Source organism: Nothoprocta perdicaria, unplaced genomic scaffold (genome assembly GCF_003342845.1).
Source record: "Nothoprocta perdicaria isolate Ctin4 unplaced genomic scaffold, notPer1 scaffold_72, whole genome shotgun sequence".
In the NCBI taxonomy this organism is placed as follows: Eukaryota; Metazoa; Chordata; class Aves; order Tinamiformes; family Tinamidae; genus Nothoprocta; species Nothoprocta perdicaria.
The window spans coordinates 2,878,357-2,902,665 of NW_020455999.1; the positions used below are offsets into that span (position 1 = coordinate 2,878,357).

At 38.8% G+C, this 24,309-nt stretch overlaps 1 protein-coding gene across 1 annotated transcript in view; it reads right to left on the reverse strand.

Annotated features, from left to right (window-relative positions):
- Window positions 1-24,309, reverse strand: part of PLCH2 (phospholipase C eta 2) — a 68,416-nt gene that overhangs the window by 10,312 nt on the left and 33,795 nt on the right. The window contains exons 4-22 of the mRNA XM_026051016.1: window positions 18,818-18,964; window positions 17,007-17,250; window positions 16,091-16,220; window positions 15,202-15,372; window positions 11,758-11,851; window positions 11,148-11,351; window positions 10,242-10,362; window positions 9,131-9,302; window positions 8,227-8,334; window positions 7,353-7,511; window positions 7,080-7,172; window positions 5,890-5,990; window positions 5,562-5,659; window positions 5,037-5,219; window positions 4,462-4,569; window positions 4,154-4,278; window positions 3,704-3,788; window positions 3,102-3,248; window positions 2,108-2,187 (exon numbers count right to left, since the gene is read on the reverse strand). Coding sequence (XP_025906801.1) covers window positions 2,108-2,187; window positions 3,102-3,248; window positions 3,704-3,788; window positions 4,154-4,278; window positions 4,462-4,569; window positions 5,037-5,219; window positions 5,562-5,659; window positions 5,890-5,990; window positions 7,080-7,172; window positions 7,353-7,511; window positions 8,227-8,334; window positions 9,131-9,302; window positions 10,242-10,362; window positions 11,148-11,351; window positions 11,758-11,851; window positions 15,202-15,372; window positions 16,091-16,220; window positions 17,007-17,250; window positions 18,818-18,964 — 2,570 coding nt within the window. The remainder of the gene's footprint in view (window positions 1-2,107; window positions 2,188-3,101; window positions 3,249-3,703; window positions 3,789-4,153; window positions 4,279-4,461; window positions 4,570-5,036; window positions 5,220-5,561; window positions 5,660-5,889; window positions 5,991-7,079; window positions 7,173-7,352; window positions 7,512-8,226; window positions 8,335-9,130; window positions 9,303-10,241; window positions 10,363-11,147; window positions 11,352-11,757; window positions 11,852-15,201; window positions 15,373-16,090; window positions 16,221-17,006; window positions 17,251-18,817; window positions 18,965-24,309) is intronic.

Below are 24,309 nucleotides of genomic sequence, written 5' to 3' on the forward strand. Positions count from 1 at the left end.
AGAGAGAGAGATTTCGGCTAGAAAGAAGTTAAAGTGAGAAAAATAAGATTTGCCTGTTGCAATTTCAAGTTATTGGACAGAGCAAAATATCTGCATTTTAAAAAAAATCTAAAATGTTAATATTTGTAAATGTAATGTTTGTAATATTTGGATTAATAAAGGCTACGTAAATTCAAACTGATATCTATGTTTGCTTTTCAGCCTGTGATTAAGAGTTCCAGTTCCTTAGTTCTTGCAAACGAAACACAGCATCATTTAACAGTGTTTGAAACCTATGCCACTCCAGTGGCCACTAACACAGAACTGCACAACTCTTCTGGCCTAGGTAAGCCAGGAATCAAGAAATCTAGGAGCTCAGAATAAGACTAAAGTTGTCCTGTTTACTCTGTTCTTTAAAATCAACTAGGACTGGTGGGATAATTGATTCATATTCTGCCATTCTTGTCCTTGTTGGGGATCAAAGTATTTCACGTGCAGCTTTCACTGACATTATAAATCTACACGCACAAAACAACTCTTGACCAAGAACAGCAGGATGTGATCCAGAGGGACCAGAAGAGAAAGAGTCGCTTAATATCTTGGCTCATGTCTTTTGTCTTGTTTGCAGGCAGGACCAGCTATGCACTAATTAAAAACTATAAAAAATAAACCCATATAAAAGCTTCCCTCCCAAATCCTTWTGCTTTAATGAGGATAGTGAACAGCTTTACCATCTTAACATCAGCAAAGAGCAAGACACTGCAATGTAGTGAGAAGCAACAAGGGATGTATAATAGATTGAGAACATGAGAAGTGAATAAAGCACTCAAAATCTAGAGCAGAACCGTGGACTGGAAGCTATTGCATAAGGACAGGAGACAGCACGATACAGCAAAAGTCTTTCAGTGTGCATCAAGCTTTGCTTGTAACGCATATCAAGAAAATCTAATATTCCAACGGCAGCAGCATGGATGCACTTGGCAGCAGTCAATTCGTGGCAAACTTTGCAATTAGAAACTAAACACTGCTCAACTGCTTTCTATTTCATACAGACCAGCATCAACCAACTCTCTTTCATCTGCGTTTTTAAAAGTCTCTTTCTCCTTAGAGCTAAACAGATTGCAACMGTTTCACAAATGTCATCCCAAAGCAGGAGGGCCTAGTCCTGTCAGGAAGCGGCTAAACCTGCCCAAGGTTTTCAGGCTTGCCATCAGACCACAAGGCAGAAGCTCAGCTCAACTTCTGCTCTCATTCCTTTSACAGGGGTTAACTGAAATGTCTAACCTGACACACTTTCCATTAACAGTCCATTTTCCTGTAGCTACACATGGAAACTTTCCTGGGAACTATCTCAGTTTCAGCCCACAACAGTTTTGATTAAAATCTAGCTGTTAAAAAAGAATAAAAAAAAAGGACGTTTTTGTTTGTTTAGTTTTTTCTAATATAAACAGTAACACACGGCCACAAAATAAGTTAGAATTCCCAGCCTGTTCAATGCTGCCTCCTGCTGTCAGGATGCTAATATAACAGAAAATTCCGTCTGCCATTGAGCCTGGCTATAAATTAATTTCCAGATTCCTAAGTGACCTAGCCATCTGAGTGTCAATGAAATTAATATCACAGAAGTAATTAAATGCAGCACACTGAAGGAAGAGATATCTCCTTTTCAGCTGGCCCTAGGAAAAGCTGGACAGGTCAGACATGGCATCCAGAGAGTCATGTGAAACAAGCACACCAATCTCAGCTGATACGCGGTGAAAGTCCCTAAGCAGATAATCCCTAAGAATTTTATTAAAATTAGAAAAGTCACAGGCAGACAAGGCCTTCATAGAAYGAATAAGTTTTGCAGGCAGAAAGCACCAAGAGGTTCGGGTGTACAAGCATTTGTCCAGTAAGGTGCACCCAATGCATCAGACACAAGCAAACCCATCAGCATGTGCTGCAATGCAAAAAACTCTGCTTAGAAAGATCTCAGGATTCTATGACCACCGCAGCAACGCAGTTTATTCTAGTTTGAGAAAGAGGTTAGGTTGGACCCTTACCTGCTGGGGTTTGCCGGTGTAACACAAAATCCTGCCAGTGCATTTACACATGCAAAATTCAATGCTTTATAACTGAAGGCACTCACCTTACCACAGATGTCATTAATAGCCACATGAACAAAAATAGATGCCTCTTCTATACCTTCTAGGTATACATGTCGGTAGCCTAAAACAGAGCAAGCAAAACTGTCAAGGAGTAATAAATGATAGAAAGGGCATCTAGAGACTTCCCCTTTGTAAGCAACAAAAATTAATGAGCTTTCTCTCAACTTCTTCCCATACTAAGCAACTAGATTTGTGCTTTGCCTAGCCACACASAATTTATTGGAGATAAAATAGCAGTTACAAATGTAACTGATTTTTTTTCTTGTCCCTTTTATATTAAAGGAACACACTCATTCTGTCCTGGATTTGTTCAGGTCCAATATTGTGACTATCAATTTTTGACTTAAACTTGACTTTCTTGGTGTTTTATAGCCTATTACTAATACTGTAGATGTTTCAACCAAGTTTATCCTATTGAGATTGGTTATTTGCTTTCAATTGTAATCAACAAAGCACAAAATATAATMATTTCCTTTGTTTTGAATGAAAATGAAAAATTTACATGCAAGTGAAATGAGACTGAGCCAAAAAAAACAATAAGAAATAGACAGAAAACAGTCTGTAGAGAACAGAGAATAGGTAAATGTCTGCCATATATTAAACTAYTACTGATAGTTTTAACTCTAGTGAAGACTAATATCTTTCAAAATCAGTAGGAAGAAAACACAGAAAAAAAGGCAGTATGAAATAACTCAGGAAAAGACTATTCATGGTTGTCTTTCAAGTCCACTACATTAAGCTTTACAATCTTAGGCATCTTTTAAAAAACACAGTCCCACACAGTTAGCTGATTTCGTTTTTGTCACATCAGTAGCAGACCTGGAGAGAGAACTCAGGAGGCTCAGACTCCGAGTGTCCCGTGAGAGCTCCCTGCTGCAGACACCCGCGCAGCCAGTAACACACTTGCTGCAGCTCCATTCACTGCAGGAAGCAGTTCTAGGCAAGGAATTAGGTAGTTCACAATTTGTGTCTTACCTGGCATCATACTGCTAAAAGCTATTGTTCTCTGTCCAATAAAATCTCGCCCAATTGGATCATGATCCCACACGAGGAACCGAATCAACGCAATCTCTGGCATGTGCACTGTAAACACCAGCGTTTCCTCCCACATTGGGTTAAAACCTGGGAATGAAAGATGTGGACATATCTTTGACATTTTGTTTGTTTTAGATACTACATTTGTGAGATATGAAGCAAGAAGGTTGTCTATATAAGGAAAGCCTAAACTGCAGTGGTTATTCTAGTTCTCCTAGCAGTTTGATCACTGCTTTTTATAAGTCCAGTATTCGTGCTTCTTTCAGTAGGGATCACAATACCACAACAATTTGCAAAAAGAAACCCCAAATTAATCTTAAAAGCAGGTCATCCTGCTTTCAGCAGCTGGTCAGACAAGGTGTCCCTCCGTCTTTTCTAATCTAGATTATAATTATAATTTCCCATTAACATTTCTTACAGTCACCAAATTTCATCTAGTTGACTATTTAAGAACAAACTTTTAAAATGAAGCTTCCCCAAAAACTTTCCTGAATAAGGATATTTCTGACAGCTCTATAAGAGCAGAAAACTCATGATCCTACCATTATCATCAACCACTCTAGTTTGTTCTTTGACGCAATCAACTGGTAAGCCTATAACTTCGACTTCTACAAATGGATCTATGATCTGGAAAAGAGAAAGTAATAAATATTGAAAAGAGTGACAAAATTGAGGCTCAATGGTAACCTTTACAATGATATCACGGTACATTTTTTCCCAAAGTTCTTTTCATCATAAGTCTTTCTATAAATGACAATTTATGCTGAGAAGAAACATATGGTCAAATCATCAAAAAGACATAATTTAGGATGAGTATGTTATATTGACAAGCAGAGGACAATCAGACTACTGCAGTGATGTTTAGAAGAGATGAAAACCACCTAAAGATCTAATGATCTAATTTAATCATATTTAATAACAACTGCCCAAATTTAAACACTCATCCTTGCTCCAGTCATTTGGAAAATTAACAATCATCAATTGTTTCATACCTCTCCTCTGTCTCCCAGCATGGAGTCCCGTGGTTTTGGGAGCTGTTGACCACTGATAATTCTTAGAACCAGCTGCTTCTTCAACTGTCCAGGCAGCGGGTCTTCAGAATTTGGATTAAAGACACCTGTAGGGATAAGAAGCCAATGTGAAAGAAGTGTAATTTTAGGGAGACAACTAGATACCTTCTAGTTTATTTGCTTCTAGCATTAGCAATCCAGTTTTCTACAAATTAGAATTGGGATCTATGTCTTCTCTTCTCATGACATAAGCAAGTGAAAATGCAACTCTTTTTGCTACTTTTTCTTACCTTCACACATGCAGTTTGGTTTGAGGACGTAGCCACAATTCCCATTGACACTAAACTTCGCCCGGTTCAGTTGCAGCATTCTCCCCTCTGATTGGTAGTTTAATGCAACTAAGGACAAAAAAAAAAGACAGCAAAAAAAGTAATATCACTAATAGAGGATTTTAATGACATTTTTGTTTGTACATCTCAGATAAAAGAAGAACATCTAGATATTCTAGATATTTTTTAAATTTCATTTCTTGGCAAATCATATATGTTGGAAAAATTCTTCCCTTATATTAGATACAACACGTCTTCTGGGAGAAAAGCTCTGCAGAAGAGTTCCAGACTCTGAAGTCTTCCTGCACGTGATAAGGAAGAAGTTCTTCTACCTCCATTTATCATTTGCCTACACATAATATATATTTAAGAAGATCTATGTATGTAACAATACAGAAAAAAAAAAATAGGACTCAGATGTCATTAAAGTTGAATGAACAAAGAACTTAGAAATGACAGAACAGGTGAATCTGAATCTTCTATTTAAACATTTCTCCTGAATTAAAACAAATAAAACAAGGCTTCTTTTTGCTCACCAAGCTGGCAGCCAGCATTCCAGAATGGCTGGGGATTGTAGTTGCTAGAGTCAACACGGTAAGAGGATGGGTAGATACGGGACAACTGGTGCTGGTTGAAATGTAGGTACTGTGCTGGCTTTTGCTGCAGGATCTGGTGTGCTTTTGTTTCACTGAAAGATGAAACCTGCCAGCTGCAAGAGACTACAAGGAAGAAATTAGGAGTCATCTCCCTTCCTAGTTATTTCATTTTAACTATAGCATTAAAAATATATCATCAGTTACTTATAACAACCAGTTGTTRTTGGAATACATCCTACTACAGAAGAAATCATCCTTTTTTCCATTATAGCAAAATCAATGTATTTATTGGAGGAATTGCGCTGGGACAATGAAGTCAACTACAACAAATGTATGCAACTCTTATAAATCCTATCTAGGAGGCAGAGACAAAAAAATAACTTTTCTAAAAATACCTGTAAGAACATAAGACTTTCAATTTCTCTGCATAGAAATTACTTTTCACAGAGTTCTAATTCAACCTACTTTCCGCTTCTACATCATGAATGCCAACAGACTTCGTGTACTTCACCAGGTCAGACAACGCCCGGGAAAGTTTCATTGTTTTCTTCTGTCGGTTTATCCTAAAAGACAAAAACAAAACAATTTCTCATTAACTAAGAAAGAAACTTTCTCTTTCATATTTGGAAAACATCAAGGTGAATAAATAAAAGATCTTCTTCCACCACAGAGATGTTTAGTACTTTAACACCACATGGAGCCTCACAGTTGAGGCACAGAAGCTTTAGAGGCAAAAGCATGAAAGGATCTCATTCTTTTTAGACACAAAATTATTAAATCATGTGTTACAAACCTGTTGTAATGTACAGAGCCCCTGAGTAAATTTCCTTGAGAGTCCAAATCATCTTCACCCTCTTCCAGACTTGTTGCCTTTTTCATTTTGCTTCCTTTTTTCTGTGCCATAAGGACATAAAAACATTTTCTACAATGCATATCAAAATATCAATATTCAAAAGACGGTTGCTCTTTCCTGCAACAAACTAGTGGAAAAGTAAACTCAAGCAGTTAAATTATCTATAATAAATTTTTTTCTGAGTTTGTTTTGTAGAAGGATTTTCAATGAAAGAACCAGAAAGTTCCTGCCAACTTTTACAGGGTAAGAAAGGCAACAAAAGATACTGATTTGAGGAAGTCTTTGTGGAAGCACAACATAGTTGTTATGATGTCCACAACTTCCATATTGTTGATATAATTGAATGTGTATGTAAGAACATACCAGACAACTTTCAGCATTTTGAGGGCATTATTGATTTTGAGTATCTATTTTGAGATATCTTCTCCTATTTTGAGAAAACATCCAATTCCTTGCTCTAAGAAAAGTAGGATCATTTTAAAGGTCCCAGTAGGGCACCCCCAAAAATACAGTATTCCTACTTGAAATGCTTTGCATCAAGTATGAAATATCACAGCTACAAACAAGTTTTTAATATCCTGTCCATCTGATCAACATTTGAGCAGCTAGAAACAATCCTGCTGCATTATGCAAGAAATATGTTACTTGCAGAAAATGTGCAATGACAGCTTTTTAATGCTCTTCAATTCAGCAGAACGATATTCATGCCTGTGAGGAAGGCTCTACCTAGGGCCAGAACCTTTCTATAATGGAACTGTACATCTTCACATAAGAGATATTTTCTACATTGTGTCACTGCTGCTGCAAGCTCTGTGTCACGCAGAGAAAGTAGGATAAAAAAGGTTATTCTGGTTAGTTATGTTACAGTTCTTATTTTAAATGGAAAATGCAAATTAATTTGAATGGATTTCCAGAATAGATATTGGATAAATACAGACTCTGATGTGAAATGAAACAAACTATTACACACAATTAACGACTTTTCCTGCCTATTTAATCAGTGAGAAATCTGATAGAAAGTTTCTGTCAGACAATATAATTATGACCTTCCTCCCCCACCACCCTGAAGAAGCAAGTTCTACCCAAGAGTCCACTACTTCAATGTGGACCTAATCTTCTGAGCGGCTTACCTTCCGTTTAGAAAAGCTGCCCATCAGCGACCGGCCGTGCCGCCTGCTGCTACTGAAGTCTTCCCCGGATTCCACTTCATCTTCAAGTTTACTCTAAGGTGACCAAACAGAAAGAACAGTGAATGGCAGAACCAGCCGAGTTTCTCAGAACTCTGAAAGAATTATTGTTATGAAACATTATTGTTATGAAATAATAGCACTACCTAACTATGGACACAAAAATACTCAATAGCCAACTCTACAAATAAGTAAAGCACATTAAAGTACATTTACCTTCTTAACATCTGATTTCTGACCAACCTTCCCCGAGGATGGCAGAGTGGTGACAGTAAARTTGTTTGGATCTTCACAGTCACGGATTTTGGATTCCTTTATCAATGAGTCAAGCTTTTTCTTTGCTATATTTTCCACTCTCTTCCTATTAGCAGATGCCTACAAACACAAACAGAACCATTAAACAAAGTAGTGGTGAAAGAAATATCTTAGTGATTCTATCCAGGATTAATGCAAACTAAAATGCTATGTGCACACACAGGAAAAAACGATATACAAGGAAGAAAGATAAAGACGACCATCTGTATGACTTGCTCTAATTGACTTTAGTAACTACTTTGCAGAATGCCAAAAAAATAGCAACTTCTTCATTTGCATACAGTTAAGCAATAACTTAGCAGAAGATATGTAGGGATGTAAAACTCTAAAGTAGATGTTAGATCCAAGATGCAAACAGGTTATCTGAAAACATTGGAACTAAAACTGATGCAAGTGGTTCTTCAATGGTTGAAAGGAATCAAGACCGATCACTAGCAGAGCTATTCAGGTAACACATGTTTCTGTTGCAAGCCAAGGATGTGCTGACATAATTAATATGCAGATGATGCCTCCTACTGAACTGGATTAATATATAGTATGTTCTACAATATCTGTTTGGTAAAAAAACTCATCTATTCCATTGTGTTCTTTAATAAGTAAGTCTTTCTTGAAATTTAATAGATTAATTAGTTAAGGATATATATGCAGAATCTAAGGCTCTCTCACACATGGTTGCTTTATGGAAAGCATTCACATGCCATATAAAGGCTGAAAGAGTGAACACCCAGCAATAAATATATATATACATATATATTCAAACAGTCACTTAACTTACATCTCCATTCATTAATTTACAATCATCATCAATCTCATCAGCACTGTCCTCATCCGACACGTCACCTTCTTCTGCATCATCACTAATATTGGCTGGAAGCTTCTTCCCCTAGAACATGCAACGTTTGCACAGACAGGTTAAAATACAGCTCTTGCTATGACAGAAAAAAGAATGGCATCATGCATGATAGAAGCAATAGTAATTCCTATGAAGAGTGGAAATCATAACATTCTAAGCAAAGCTAAGGTTTAGTGTATGCAAAGATCCTGATCCAGGATCTTCACAGGATCTTCACAGGATCCAGGATTCTGGATCAGGAACAAGAAAGAATGAAAGGGGAAAAAAATGAGATAGGACATTTTCTAATTCATGGGGGAATGATCAAACATTTAGTATAGAAATCTGTAAGCTCTGAGTAAAATTTAAGTGAACGCAAAAAGCTGAGAACTTAAAATAAGAGCCAGACAGATATATGTACAGAAGCTTGGATTCAAAGCAGCACTTCTCAAGCATTTGTTAAAATCTCTTCTATACCCAGCAGAATTGGAGCCAACAGAGGATTCTAAGAGCTATGTGCTTGTTGGCTCAAAATGGTAAGGGAGAGAGTGAAGAATGGTACAATAAGGCAGACTTGAGTCTTTTTTTTTAACAAAGCATTATCACAGCTATTGGGAGCTTTAGTGACTGTATCAGTGTGTAGACAGCTTGCAGGCAAMTTCTTTAGTAAAAGCCCACACCAGAAAAAAAACCTTCTTGCTGGTTAGCAACACAAGCAATAGTAAACTTCCCACTAAAATGCTAGGTTGCATGACACAGCTGTGTCTGTATAGTCCATTTATAACAGGAAGAATTTGTAATATTCACAAAAAAAGGAGGGAAGAAGCAAAAACAAACAGGTTTTTACCTTAACCAATATCTTCCCTTTAAGACTTGCTGGTGAAGGGAGCTTGGTAGGATCTTCACTGTGCACTGAAGACAAATCCAGCTTATCTCCCAGTATTTCTGTAAGATATTGTGCCATCTTCTTCTGTTGAATGACACTGCAATGGTTCTCAATTGACAAGATAACAGGGTACCTAGTAGAAACAGAAGCAAGTATCATCAAATTCAAGTTTACAGCACTAAGGAGGATAAGCGGTACTATTATCTGAACCATGCTTATAATAAGCTCCACTACTAATGAAATCCAGTGGAATTCAATAAATCTGTTTGGAGACAGTACTAATATACCACTACTCACCCCAAACTAAATAGTTCATTTTTGACAGCCACAAGATAATTAAATTTGTGCATTCTAACTTGATGCTTTTTTTTCCAGAACATACAACTACATTACCAAGTCTTGATGCCCACATCCTACCAGTATTTAACAGCCAATCTTGAACAAAATGTAGTTAGTGTCTTCAGTTCTCCTCCGTGAACTGTCCCTCATGTTTATTTTTCTTAAAGGTGACAGATTAACACGAACATTTTAACTCTTGAAAGGTTGATAGAACTGCCAGCTTTACAAAATTTCTCGTTCTATCAATCTTTGATCTTTTGAGCAACATGCATGTAGAGAAAAATCCTGTTTCTCTTGGGTAGTCTGCTTTTTCCACAACTGGGCTCCCATCTCTTTGTATTTTTCTACTGCCTGACTTGCCACCTATCTTCAGAGCAACCATCCGAGTGTGATCTTGGCATCACTGAATGCACATCCAGAGATAAGTGCCTGAACTGTCAGATATTTGCTAAAAATATTCACTGTCAAAACATGTTACAGTCTCCTCTCTTTTACCGGTGGGATAAAGGGATCCACACAACTATCTACACAATGTCCCCTACTCAGCCAATTCTGCCTTGTTACTTTTTTCTGCAGGCTTTCTCCTCCTAGAAACTAATTTAGAATTTGAATGCCTGACTGACTACTGCAGTTAGGTTTTCAAATTCCTGCCTTTACAAGCATGCCCGAGAGCACTACAGGTTATAACCCAGAGCTTGTAAGAGACTCAGAAGGTGGTAGCCCAAATACATACTCATTCTTGACAAAGGCATATCTGTTGATAGTTTCAATCACATCTTTGAAGAGAATTTTGGAAGTCAAAGTATATCCATGATGGACAATTGGTTCACCATCTGGCCCATCCCAGCAGTCAACTGTAGAACAGAAGCAAAGACACCCATCAGACACATAACATCTGTAGCCGTATAGAAGATATAGAAGAACTTGAGACCTTACAGTGCCCTTCCGGAACCCAATAACACAGCAGACACAGCGTTCACTCCCACTCTTCATCCATATCTATCTCTGCACTTCCTCTTGTCATTTTTTTCCGATGAAATTTCACTATCTTGAAATTCTACTGTGAATATGTTGCTGCTCCCATTAGCTGAGAAAGTCCCAAGAAAACAGATCTCCTTTAACAAGCTCTAATGATTATTACTACAGGAATGATGGAAACACTTTGATGGTCAGTACACTATAGACACGTTCTGCCTCTGAAAGGCACTGTAAACTTCAGAAGGGATTTCACAGCAAGGCTCATTGGTCAGTGGCAGATATTTTGCATATGATCTTATTTCCCTTAACAGAAATACCAGCTCTCCTGCTCTACCTAGTCAGAACTCTGTGCTATTTGCCAGATCAGTAGCCATATGCTTAAAATAATTCCATACAACAACAAATTATACTGAATAGGAATATCTCCTCTACAAATTTTATGATTATTTATCTTCATATAAGCAAGAATACTCTTCCTATGTCTTATTCCCACATTCAATAAAATGTATCTGTTATATGGCACCATTTTTCTGTTGTTGCCTATGAAGTAAAAACAACATTTTAACTAGGCTTTTTCCTTTAACCAATTACTGTGTAGAAATCTGTGTAGAGTTCTTCCTCTATAGAGGAGAGACAAAACTATGGAGACTATGATCTTTACCTTCTACACAACGACAGCCAGATTGTAACACCCATGCGTACATGTCCATCCTAGACTGAGACATCAGTTGATCCCCTGTGAGGTAGGTATTATGTGAAGAGGTAATGAAATAGTGACTCAAAGGATAACTCATGTCCTGATTCACTTGGTAGTGTTCTGGGTTGAATATGTCCCCTGATGGACTCCGCATGTAATTGGTGAAACCTGCAAATGAATAATACAAGAGATGACGCATTTTTCTCCGCTTGGTTGCTGTAACCTTCCTAGAACCCAGCATCAAAACGCATCCCTACATTTACCAACACCTTCATGAACGTGTGAAGCAAAATGAACAAAAAAATAACACTACTGTATCCCAATAATTTGTCACAATGAGCATTTGTGATATTTGGTTTGGAGAACTTCTGTTTCCAAACCCTTAACAAATTTCTAGGGAATATCAATTTCCCTTTAGGTTCTTCAGCAAATTACAGATATGCCAAAAAAAGAAAAGAGGAAAAAATCATTCYTTACGCCACATGATTAACTAAATATAATACAAACAAATGTGTTATTCTCACAGCCATTTAATCTCTGTTATCCCTCTCAACAGCTACACCAGTCATCTTACCATCAATCCCCAAAGCTCCCTCCTTCTTGTTCTCCAAGCACGGTTCAAACTTGCTGACAATTTCCAGACAGTGTTCCTTAGTCACGCTGGTCATCTATAAAGCAGCAAAAAATTAAGTGGAGAACTTGTTACCTAGCAAATGCAGTTTCTCCTAGCTCTGTGTACAGTTCAACAACCGTCCAGATTATCCATACTGACACTAGGATTTCCAATTACCCAATGAGATTCTCACTCCTGCCAATCAGTGTCAGGTCAGATAAGAACTAAATTGCTCAATGAAAAGATTCTGTCCTATTGGCAGCTGCCCGATTACAGCCAAAACAACAGTCAGAGTTGCGCTTTGTAGGTCAAATCTGATTAGAATGTTGTTAAGCACACAAAGCATCCAAATAAAACAAGTTTTGTCATAAACCAAGAGGATTTCTTCTACTATAGGATTAAAGGACTCATTTGCATTGTCCAAAGGTTTTTACTTCAGAATAAAACAACAAAATGGTTGTACTTTATGCAGCAGACAGAAAAATCATTTAAATTAGCAAGGTAGCAGACAGTCAGGAGATACTGTTTTCAGAAAGCTCCTTGAGAAAACCTGCCAACCTCACAACTGCTTTGCATTCTGAAGTTAAAAAAGAAAAATAGATGTTTGGAGATGGTAGGATTAAAAAAAAATGCCTTTGTTAAAACTAAGTTATAAAAACATTGAAATGCAAACACTATTTAATACTCTTTTTTTTTTCCATTTAATTATTACTGCTGCTTGTATTTAATATTCCTGTCCTGAGTGGTCCAGCAAGACCTTTCCATCAGATACTGTACATGGCACATACGAAAACTGAGACGTTGTTGCCAAAGGAGGTTACCATTAAATTGGCTGAAYTGGTGATGGTTGACACTATAATTTAGCAGAACCTAAACCACCACCATATTTGCTACAAGACCAATGCCTTTTTTTGTGTTAATTTAACATTGAATAAAAGAGGAAGAAAAGAAACCTAACATTCTTCCCAAGTGCATCTCTATAACATTGCTGCCACAACATTGTTTAGTTCTGTTTTGCTGATAATCTTCAAACCAACAAAATGAGCACTTGTTTTCCCTGCATATATTACATGAGAAAGAGCACCAGGCACGGAAGCAAAACCCTCCAGAAATGTATTCTCCTTGTCAGTGGCTAATGTTCATTTTCCTCTCTCATCAGGAAGATCAATAGACCAATGAAATGGAAACACATCCCACTCATTTAAAATGATGAGTGCGGCAGAAAGGTGACTTTTTTATTCATCCATKTCTTAGACAACTCTTGAAACTTTGATGTAGATTTATGACTACAGGCATGCACTTTCAAAAAAGATCGTGAGAGGGAACAGGCAAAGAGAAGTCAATGCAGTTTCACTGGCTGACTGCACTTTGCCATCCATTTTTTTTCCTCATTTCAGAAATTTCTGCATGTGTCTAGACATGAGCTCGTTGTACTATAAAATAACCCAGGTTGGAAGGGACTTCAGCTAGTTCAAAATGCAGCTCAGAACAGGGTCAGCTATCAGGTCACAGCCGCAGCRGAGCGCTCCATCCAGTCTGGCCTTGGAAACTTTTGAAGTGGAGCCTCTCTGGGCAGCCTGTTCCACCGGCCATAGTCCTCATGATGCAGGTACTCTGTATCTTATCATTTCCTAGACCGCCAGGATACCACAAACCAGAAAGACCCAAGGTTGTCCTGACCAAGAGCTATTTATGACAGAAGTACAGGAGTAAAATTGCTTGTTTCAAGGTAGCTTTGTTCCAAAGATTCTTGCTTCCATAAAGGTTTCCATCTATGATACAGGATGTACCATACAAGCAAAAAGAAGAAATCCTTCTTCCACTAAATAAAGAATATATCAAGATTAGTTTCTTTTTCAGAAAAAATGAGCTCTCAGAAAACAGGCTCCCGTGACTTTGATGTGCAGCGTTGACTGATAGACAAACTTACTGATGAGACTGAAGTAGGCTAGACCCCTTGTTCAGTACAGGGACACAAGACAGCATTTACTGCACCACAGTAATAGTTTGTTGGCATTTAGCTGAATGTGCATATGCAGCCTTAAGCACGGTGCATGAGTGCACTTCAATATTTGCAGAGTAAAGCTCTAAGCTTTGAATTAATGTCTCTGAAGAGTAATATGTCTCAGCTTCATGAGCAACTTCAGATATAATGCTTACCATTACCTACTATTATTATCTACTGGACCCTGTATAATAGCACATTAGCTGTTTTGGTAGACTAAAATTACTGTGCCTCTTTCAGATGGGTTCAAAGGGAAAATATAGTGTGTAAGATTCGCTCCAGTGCTGAGAGAAGTGCTGAGAGAATACCTACTATGCACTACCATATAGCCTCAAAGCACATCTAAAACATGGGCAGCTATCAACAGCTCTTCAGAAAAGAGAAACTTCCACTTTACAAATTGAGAAGATACCTAAGTATAATAATTGAGAAAGGGACATAATTAATTCAGTGTATTGCCATGAGCTACACTTGCATAGCCATAAGCAAAGCCACARAGAGCATCTTTGCACTAGGCTAATGAATACTGGAAGACATCAGATATTGATGCGATTTTTCTGCAAGAACACATAAGAAAGAATGGAACTGCAGAGATGATGTTCAGCGACCCAACAGAAGACCCTTCAAGAGAATGAGGCAGTGGGAGCAGAGTGATTCAAGAAATAGTCACACCAGCCCACAAGATTAAAATCTAATTGTTTCATTCACAGTCTCCTGAGCGAAATAAAAGTAGCGGCTCACTTTTCATATGTATGACTACAGTTTCCTCTCCTATAGCAACACATCCCCAACGGCAAACAGAAAGATAATATCAGAGAAACAACCAGCTCACTAATTACAAATCTTACCATGATGCCCAATTACAGAGCTTTTCTTTGTCTTTCTCCCCTCCTAGCACAGCTTATCTACTCCAGTAAGAGCCATCAGAGAATAGGCCGTCAGAGATAGGCCAAGGCAATAAGACTTTTCTCTTACAAATATTAAAAAAACGCAAATAGCATATCTTAAATGAATTCTCCTAATCATGAGAAGTTCAAAAAGCCATTGAAAAAAAAAAGAAAAAAAAACAATAAAACTCTCCAAACTCATCCAAAACCCACCCAGACCACACACACACACACACACACAAAGAAAAAACCCACAAAGAACTCTCCTACTTAAAAGTTAAATAAGAATCTTTATTTAGAACCCAGTAACTTCTCATTTTGCCAACTTCTCTTATTATAATTTCAAGGAGCCTTAATCTACTTCTGTCTACAGTTTCCTCTCTGTGGTGTCTTTCCTTCTTTTCTTGAAAGCAAAGAAAGAAAAGGCCACTTGTAAATGATACGTTGGGATAACAATGTTCCAGGTTTCTGGCATCCACCCTCAGACTGCAGGTCTTGTCTTGGGTTTCTTACCTTTTGCTCAATCTCAAGAAAGCGCCTCAAGTCATCCGTATCTAGGTAGTCCTTGTGGTTGCTGTAGGTAAGCATTAGCAGGTACAAATCACGCCGCGTTGACATCATCTTGTAGAAGGCACAGAATTCATCAAAGCCCAGCAYGCCCTGGTTGTCATCTGTATCGGCCTCCTGCATCACACAGCAGCGCGACAGTGAGACACCCACCTGCACAGCCATAGTCTTAAGACACTTGAAACAAACTCCTCAATCAGAATAAAGCTAAATTGGTGGGCTCCAGCCTGATGATATTTTAGGTACAGTAGTTGAGCTACAGAGATATTGCAGCAACAGTAGTTACTCTGTTGCTTGAAAAAAACTATTCCCAAAAGCATGAAAAGAAATGAAGAAATAAAACCCTGCCTGGGACAGGTATTGAAAAGAACAGCTGAAGCTCTTCTCAAACAGGACAGAAAATGCTGAATATTTTCTACAGTTTCTCCAGCACTCCCTATTTTGTTCTCAAAAAATGAGTTAATATATTTGCTTCGCTCATATTGCTGTAGACAGGTTTAAGAACACTGTAGGCCAGAGAATTAAAAGTAAATAAATTAATTAAAAGGCAACTTTTTACTAACCCAATCTTCCTAAATTCTCAAGAACTAAATAAGTTCTCAGCATTGCAGGCAGCAACCCTGAGCAGACTTCACAAAGCGTTTGTGGCTGGCATGTGAACAGCAATTCATATTTGCCCAGGAACAAAGTGTTGCCATAAGTCTGCAATCTATTCTTAAGTACAGAGAGTTTTCCATTACATTACCACAGGTCTGCAGCCAGCCTCCTCTTATCTCAAAGCACACCCTGCACCTGGACTTGTACTCTATGAAAACAATACCTTTGCATTTCTTACCTTAAACATTTGCTTGACTTTTTGTCTGGGTAGGTTCACATTCAGCTTGTGCATTAGCTGCAGTACTTCATTAATACTCAGACTTCCATCACCATTTTTGTCTGCCTCATCAAAAGTCTGCTTCAACCACATTGAATAGGAGTTAAGGAAGTGTATGGAATATCAAGGGATTATATTAAATGTTATCAAGACTTAAAACTGCATAGATACTGTTTTTTCAGTTAGAAACTAGAAAAGTAAACATCTAGGATCTATGAAATAATACTGTGGACTAAACTTGTCAGCAGAATTTATTCTAAAGAACAAAAATTTGCACACGAGCTGATGCAAATGTATCTAATGTGCTCTTCARGCACATTCAGTGATTCCCAGAATCTCATCTTGCTAATACTCACTAATTATCCTTTTTTTGTTGTTTTTGCCTTTTAAGAATTGTAGCTCTTGCTTTCAGTGATATTACAGACTGACAGTATCTTATAAACCTTGYACAAGTGGTTTGCTTAGGCCAGAATCTCGAATTACTTACTATTTTCAGGTTTCTCTTACACTCAAGCTAGGGCCCTTGCAAAAACCTATTATGCTGATTATGTAAATGATACAGAAAAATACTTGCTGCAGAGCAGTAACCAGAATGAGCAAATTGAAATGTTGTAATATATTTTATTCTGTAAAACCTAATAAAATAGAATGCTTTACATGGCGCCTGTGTATTTTTCAATCTATTCCACTCATCTCTAAATCTTGCACATGCCAATCTCCAAGAACTCCTGTCTGTCTCTAGAAACAGACAGAGAAACCATTTTGAAACTTCAAGCCTGGTATATACTTTTAACCTAACAAATACTTAAAGGAATTTTTGGGACCGCTCATCACCTCACTGCTGGGAGACTCTCTTTCAGGTGACAAAAAAGGATATTGGTCTCTGGTCCTCTGGCGTTTTGACAGGCTGTCTTCATCACTGATCCCTGCCATGAGATATTTCAGCCCTGTGATCCATGTGCGTGCTTCCTCTCCACTGGAAGATACTAGATCAAGAGATTCCATGTGGTCTCCGTAGTARATGCTGAAGCAGCAGTTGGGATCAAAACTGCCATCAGCGTAGCGCTGGAAGATCTCCGACTGCTTCCCCTCGCACACCTCCCGAATAGAGTCGATAGAGACTGGAAGGATAAAGTAGGGGGCTCGTTAGCGACTGGCTATGCAAGAATATTCACGCAGACAGGTCTACAGCAAGACTGCAAAGAGAATCCCCTCCTGTTTGCTTGGAGCAAATAAATCACCTCCTCCGCCCCACTGCCAAGTGACACGGCTACTTGGCCACGTAATTGACGACTATATCTTACAGTGGAAACAAGAAGATAAAGCATCCAGAATAAAATTAGTCTAAGTGAGCACCACACTTTATAGCCCAAGAAGACAGTAGCATGACTGCATCTAACGTGATAGGATAGTATTTTTAGTTTCCTCTTTCTTAAGACTATGTAATCTGTATTTTTAGTTTATTAACGGTTTCTCTCAAGCACAAGAAAATCAGAACTTTTTCTTATTTCCCTAGACATGATCCACTGTAAGCAGAATGTACCTAATGCATTCATGGACAATCTGCTTGAAAACTAAGGAAATTACAAAAAGAAATATTATTCTCATTTCACAGATAAGATGTTGTGTTACAAACTGATTGAATACATTAAAAATCTTGAATTTGGTGGATTGTCGGAGGTCACACAAGGGAGTAAGAGCGGTGGGATCAGAACTTTCAAGACCCAGCCTTAAGTTTAACCATAAAAGTAGTACACCTCTTATAATATTATTAAACTTACATCCCCTTTAGACAACAAAACCATGAATCATGTTCAGAGATAAAGGTAAAACCAATATATGATTACTTTATAAATGAAAAATTGTAAGAATAACTCAGTTTCTGGTGTCTTCTTCCTCTCACTGGCACAATTGTTACCAAACATCTTGTCTTCCCTGTACTGGTCCCTTACCAATGCAGTTTCATGCATCTTTTTAAACAGCTTCTATTAAATAAATAGTTGAACTCTATCATATCCCCGGTTGCAACTTGTGACTTTAAATAATAACTGTTTCTCAAACACTTTCTTTGCAGTATATGAGTTAATAGAAGGAAATAATTGCAAATAAGCTGAAAATTATGACAACCTCCTCATTTTGCTCTAGATCAGACAGACAGAATAGAGAATGCAGATATTGGCATCTTGAAAAAGCATGGCTGATTGTCAACCGTCCTCTGTTTTTATTATTATTATTTCAAGAGCAAAAGGGATGGTTTAAAATCTGTCTTCACAAACACAGGGAATTGATATACTTTTGATCTATGTGGATGCCTCTGGTAGTTACAAAAAAATCCCACAAAACCTCTAATTTACTCTTCAGTCATATGGTATGTAGCTAACCAAGCTACAGGGATGGAAAAGTGACAGAAAATCTTGCAGAAAAATAATTCAAACCTGGCCCAAAATTGAGATTGCAAGTTCTTATATTTACACAGGGTTTCAGCACAACTCATTTCTGAGTTGTTACACTTTTGTAGCCTGCACAGCAAACAGCAATTTAATACACATAAGCTACTAATCTTCATGAAATCATAYACAGACCTTAAGGCTATATACAATGTTAACATGCCTCTTGATCATCTACAAATGGAAATTAAATGCATTGTGTTGACTTGTTAATGAAAGAGCAAGGCCCTTTGACACTCACTTTTGGCTTTCTCATTCTTCCGAGATGGTCTCCAGCGAATGCACGACTTGTGTTCATCCAAGTAATAAAAGCGCACCAGGCCTTTGGAACCGCCACGGAGTTTGATCATCTGCGTGCCAGCTTGCATCAAACTCATACATCTTTCCACTGGAGAAAGAAATAAGGTGATACAAGTAAGTCAGACTTTGCTCCTAAYGTCCAATGATACCAGACTGATGCAGCCAAGCCACTCAAGGTAGTCATTTACTGCTTATATTAACATTTATAGTGACCTTAAAAACCCTTATGGTAACAACATGTAACAAAAATAGACAACTTATAAACCTCTAAAATTTCTCCTTAAAAAAAAAAAGTCCCAGTTTCATATTTAATTATACCCATGTTCTGATCTCTGCTAATATTTATGGCTTAGAGGCACCCTGGTTTTTGAGGAGTTCTGGGGGTTGCTGTACATGTGTGGAGGAGTGGGAGCATCTCAGCACACGGGGACAGAATGGAACCAGTTGAACACTTTATATACGGATCAGAACTGTCAAAACATTCATGACCGCAGCGTGATGTGGCTCCAGATAATGTCACACCGTTTGGCACTAGTCAGTCCGTTCAGAAAAGGCAGGAGCCCAGCAAAGCACGTCTTGGCTCAGCTCTGCTCTGCTAACACATCCTGACACCATGCATCCTGACTGTGTGCTCCAAAACAAGCACTCATCTAAATACTACAYGGAGAGGAAAACGGAGGTTTCCAAGTCTTGTTTCCTTCGGGGTCCCTGGAACACAACACGCCTGTGAGCCTCGAGTAACCCCTCCAATGCATGTGATCTATAAGTGCAGCCTGTTCCAAACCAAAGCAGCTGTCCCACATGCAGAGGACTCCCCCACCTGACAGACATTCAGCACGGCAAATCCCAGGAAGCAGCAATAATTCCAACATTTTTAAAAGACTCACCAGAAATGTTTTTTTCACCTATAGTTGGCTCATCAATAGACAAACCAAAGAACTGTCAGGCTCCACTTTTCCCTGTCAGGAATATTTTATCTCAGTTTAGACACAATGCATCCAATCTTTTCAGAACGAATATACCCAGTTTGGTGTAAGGGGAATTCACRCAGTTCAAAAGACTTGGAATCAGAAGGCATTTTGAAAACGCTGCATATAAACTACACAACTGATTCGAGCCTGAAGCTCCACGAGAGTTTGCCGTCCGACTCTCCCAACAAGAGCTCCCAGACACCGCTTCTGGCCCTCAAGACATTCCATAAGTGAGACTCTAATCCCAGCAGCTCTGACACTCACTGCTGCCTGCAAAAAAAGAGCTGGTTTTGCTCCTCAGATACATGTGCTAATGGAGTGCATTGGTAGACATTCCAATTTGACATACTGCCTCGGGAATCAAACATATTGCTATTAATAACCGCTGTTACCTATAGAATTAAGTCTTCTGTGGCTCCCAATGGAGGCAAACAATATATTCAGAGCACATTCTTCCCTTTACAGCATGAATACAGGGAGGAAGACTCCAGCTCAATTTTCTCTTACATAAAAGCTGGTCTGTTCAAAAGAAATAAAAACTCACAAACAGAAACCAAGATTTTGTCGTAGAGAGACTGGCATGGTCAAGAGTTCACCAGAGATATTCTCAGCCTCCGGCGTTCACAGACAAGATCCACATCGCTACGTCAGGACCCAGTTCAAATACAGATCTTACCTCAGCCCAAGTCCATTAGTTTTCATTTGTTTCTTTTTACATTCCTATATATTTTTTAAGCCATTTTATCATTGCTAATGCATGAATTTTCTCCTGCTTATTTCCTCTCAGTGACTCAAGTCTCTCTCAATTTCAAAACTCTTACTATTCTTCCCATTAGAAAACAATCCTTAAAATTACTTTGAAAGAGAAAAGTTCTGTTTAAATCTGACAGGAACAGTTGGGACAGTGTTTGCTGAATACAAGGCAGAATTTAAGACCAGCTCTATCTTTTCAGCATTCAGTGACTAATAAATAATGTGTTAATGGGAGAAAAGACATTAAAATTTGTGGAAAGTAGAGGGCTGAATTTGAGGTCAGCCTCTCAGCTCTCTGTCTCTCTTGGCCGAGCCGGAATCAGCCACCTGGGCACAGGGGCAGGATGGCTCTTCAGAACCTCTCSGAGAATCCCCCCTAGCTTCTAAGCTAGCTGTGCCTCTGACTTCCTCATTAAAAAAAATCTTTGCTTGGTGAAAGTGGCAAACAAGCAGGACAAAAAAGTGCTTCCAAAGTAGCCAGTGTTTGTATCAGGGCCACTGAGGATGCTTTCCTGGAGATGAGAGGCACAGAAAGCTTTTACTGAAGAGGAACATTGCAGGGACCCAGCCACTGCCAATTAGGTTTACTGCTTTATCACCAATGAAGGAGAAAGACTGATACGAATCAAAGAAAACTCCCTCAGCCAGCTAGGGAAGTTTGAGTATTTTGCCATAGAATATCAGTATTAAGAACAAATCTCCAGAAGAATCAAGTGAACAGCAGACATATTTTTAAATAGTGATTACAAGGACTGAAAACAAAACAAACATTAAATTAAAAAAAAAAATTAAAGAATTGAGAGTATTTACAAATTATGGCAACTAAGACCAGACAGCCAAACTCTCTTTCTGAGTATGTAGAAGGAAGATGGAGAATTTCTGAAGGCCAGCACATGCCAAACTTTGCAACACTGCATTTGCATTTCTGTAGTAAGGAAAATAAATTAAAAATGTAATTCAGAGGTTCTGGAAGAGCAAAATAACTGCACTGACAAAACAGTAAAACAGTAAAATAACGTAAAACTAGTGCTGTTTATCACCTTCTTTATTTTCCTCTCCCCACAGTACTGCAAGATAAGTGTCACTAAATAAGATTTAAAAACAAAAACTTTTAAAATGCTGCTCCCTTGTGCAGGTAAGCGTCAGGTGTTCAGTCTACATCTTACCAATATGACCAATTTTCCATCTCGGAGAAGCTACGATGCTGCCACCAACCCAGAAAAACTCTTCAGCAAGGCGGGCAATTGAGAACTTATTTCGAAGCAGAGGAGATTTTGAGGCATCCATAGCTGAGGCAAATGGCAGCTTTAAAACTGTACACAAGCTCTGTAGGCCTTAACAATGATCAAAATTCTGTAGCTCCAAGTTTTCAACTTAATAGCATAGAAATGTTACTAGGAGAAAACACTTCAAGATAATCAATGACTTCAAAGGTCCTGCAGTATTTTTCAGCTTGTTGCAGAGCAGTTAACCCTGTGAACTCTGGCCTTCTCCCACATCCAAATTTAAACTAAAAGATCCCATCAAAAAGCTGTTTATGCTGCGCGATGTTCCGTGTGCCCGTTCTGGAGGACGGCGGCTGCGGCTCTGTGCTCACGGGATGCCGCGTGGCGGGTGCAGGCGGGCGTGGGGGACAAGGCGGCCAGGCGCCCGTTCTTGGCACACACCGGAGCCTCCGGATGGTCCTCCTTCTCCTTCGCTACATGTCGGCCCCTGAGCAGCCCCCACGCCGTTATGYCAAACCCCAGCTGGATTCCACAGGCAGCCTCCTCCTCCTGACAAGCAGGAGAACCCCTTGCACATGCCCTAGCAAACCTGCCAGCCCCACTCTTCCTCAGGGCGCTCCTTGCTCTTCAACCCACCAATGTTGTCCATTGCTGTAGATTAACACAAAGATACCAGAGCGCAGCCCATTCCCCTCAGCATCCTTGCTTTTCACTGCAAATCTCTCCAAGTGCTTAAGCTCCTCACTCTCATTCCAGGTCTGTAAAAAAAAGATATTTTCTTCTCATATAGCGCTTCAAAAATCATTGCACACATCTTCGTCTCTTCAAAAATCATTGTATGTGTCTTCATCCTTTCTCAGAAGGTTCTCCTCAAAATTTTAAAAGGCATCGCTGATAAAAGGAAAAGCATTTCTCTCCAGGCAGAAAAAAATAGATACAACGCAAACCTAGCAACACGTTTGCTTGAAATCCTAAATCCACTATAAGCATTAATCCTAAAGCCGTAGTTCTGGCCTATCCAGTGCAGGGATTAAGGTGACACGTGTTATGGCCGCAGCAAATAAGAAGGTTAAAAAACAACAACAAAATCATTTATTTTCCATTTCAATTAGCTTCTGACCTCACAGCTCACGCAGAGGCGAGCGAGAAGCTGCTTGGGACAGAAGGCGTTGCACRGAACAAGGGCTGTCCATGGCAGCCAGGAGCGCTGCAGGGCCTGATGAGCAAAGCACATCAAAGCAGCTAAGGGAATTCTTAAGAAGCATGACTTGACTCTCGCACTCCCTTTGAAACGCACCCAAAAACCTCCAAACGTGTAAATCTATCGTTCATGTTATCACACCTCCGAATCAGCACATACAGTAAATTGCAGGTATAAGGTGCAGTTGCTCTCGCTGTCTGTGATCCATATAAGCACCTCACACGTTTCTAGGCTGTTCAGTTAAACACAAATTGCTCGCAAAAAGGCACATTCATTAAATACATCCCACTTCTCCTTTCACRGTTTGAAAGAACTTTAATTTTACAAATCATTAGCTCTCAGATAGAAGTCATTTACTTCGTCATCTGTATCCAAAGTTCTCAYATTAAACTGGCCTTAGAGGTGAATTACAGAGTTACCCAAAAGAAAACCCAAGCTGGATCTGGATTAGGGGTCCAGACCAGCGCTAAGGCTGCAAGTGCCTCTCTGCTGCTCACCCCACGCACGCACTGGCCTCCATTCCCTTAATGCTGCTTTCAAGAGCAGTACAGGGAGAGGATGGCAAACTACTTAGGTCTTAAAATGGGGAGTAAACAATGCTACATTTCACAAAGACAGAGATAAAACTGTACGTGGTACAAATCGGAGACAAATGGAAGGGTAAAGAAGAATAAAACATAACTTATTTTGCAGCTATGTCTAGGTATGTGCACAGCTCAGAGTCAGAATTGCACACATGCAGGGATATTTTGAATATTGAATATATTATTTTTTATTCAACTACAGAGAAATGTCAGTGATCTACAACACTAGAAAAGAAGAACTATTTTGATGTTTTGATTTATGATGTTAACTTTAAAGTTGGGTTTGTAAGCCCAGACCCAGACAAGAGGAAAGCTTTTATTCTTCTAACTCTTAGTTGACATCATCAATCTGTCCTTCAGGTCTCCTCAATAGAGGATTGCAGAAACCCAGAAAAATAACTAACATCTTTCAAAAAGCCCCTTCATTTTTCTGATCATGACTGGATACTCAGCATGGGGAGGAAACATGAAATAACAAAGGGTTAAATGTGACACATTCCCTCTTCCAACTGTTTTCCCTAAGCATATTGAGCCGAAGTATTTAGGATATAAGCCTATTGAAAGAGGTTTCTATTCTAGCCTCACTTGACATCCTTACAAAAATTTTGCTCATCTGATACAACATACAGATTAAACATTTCTTTCTATGGCACTTTAGAAATTTATTATTCTTTGATGGCACCAAAGGCTTTTCTAGT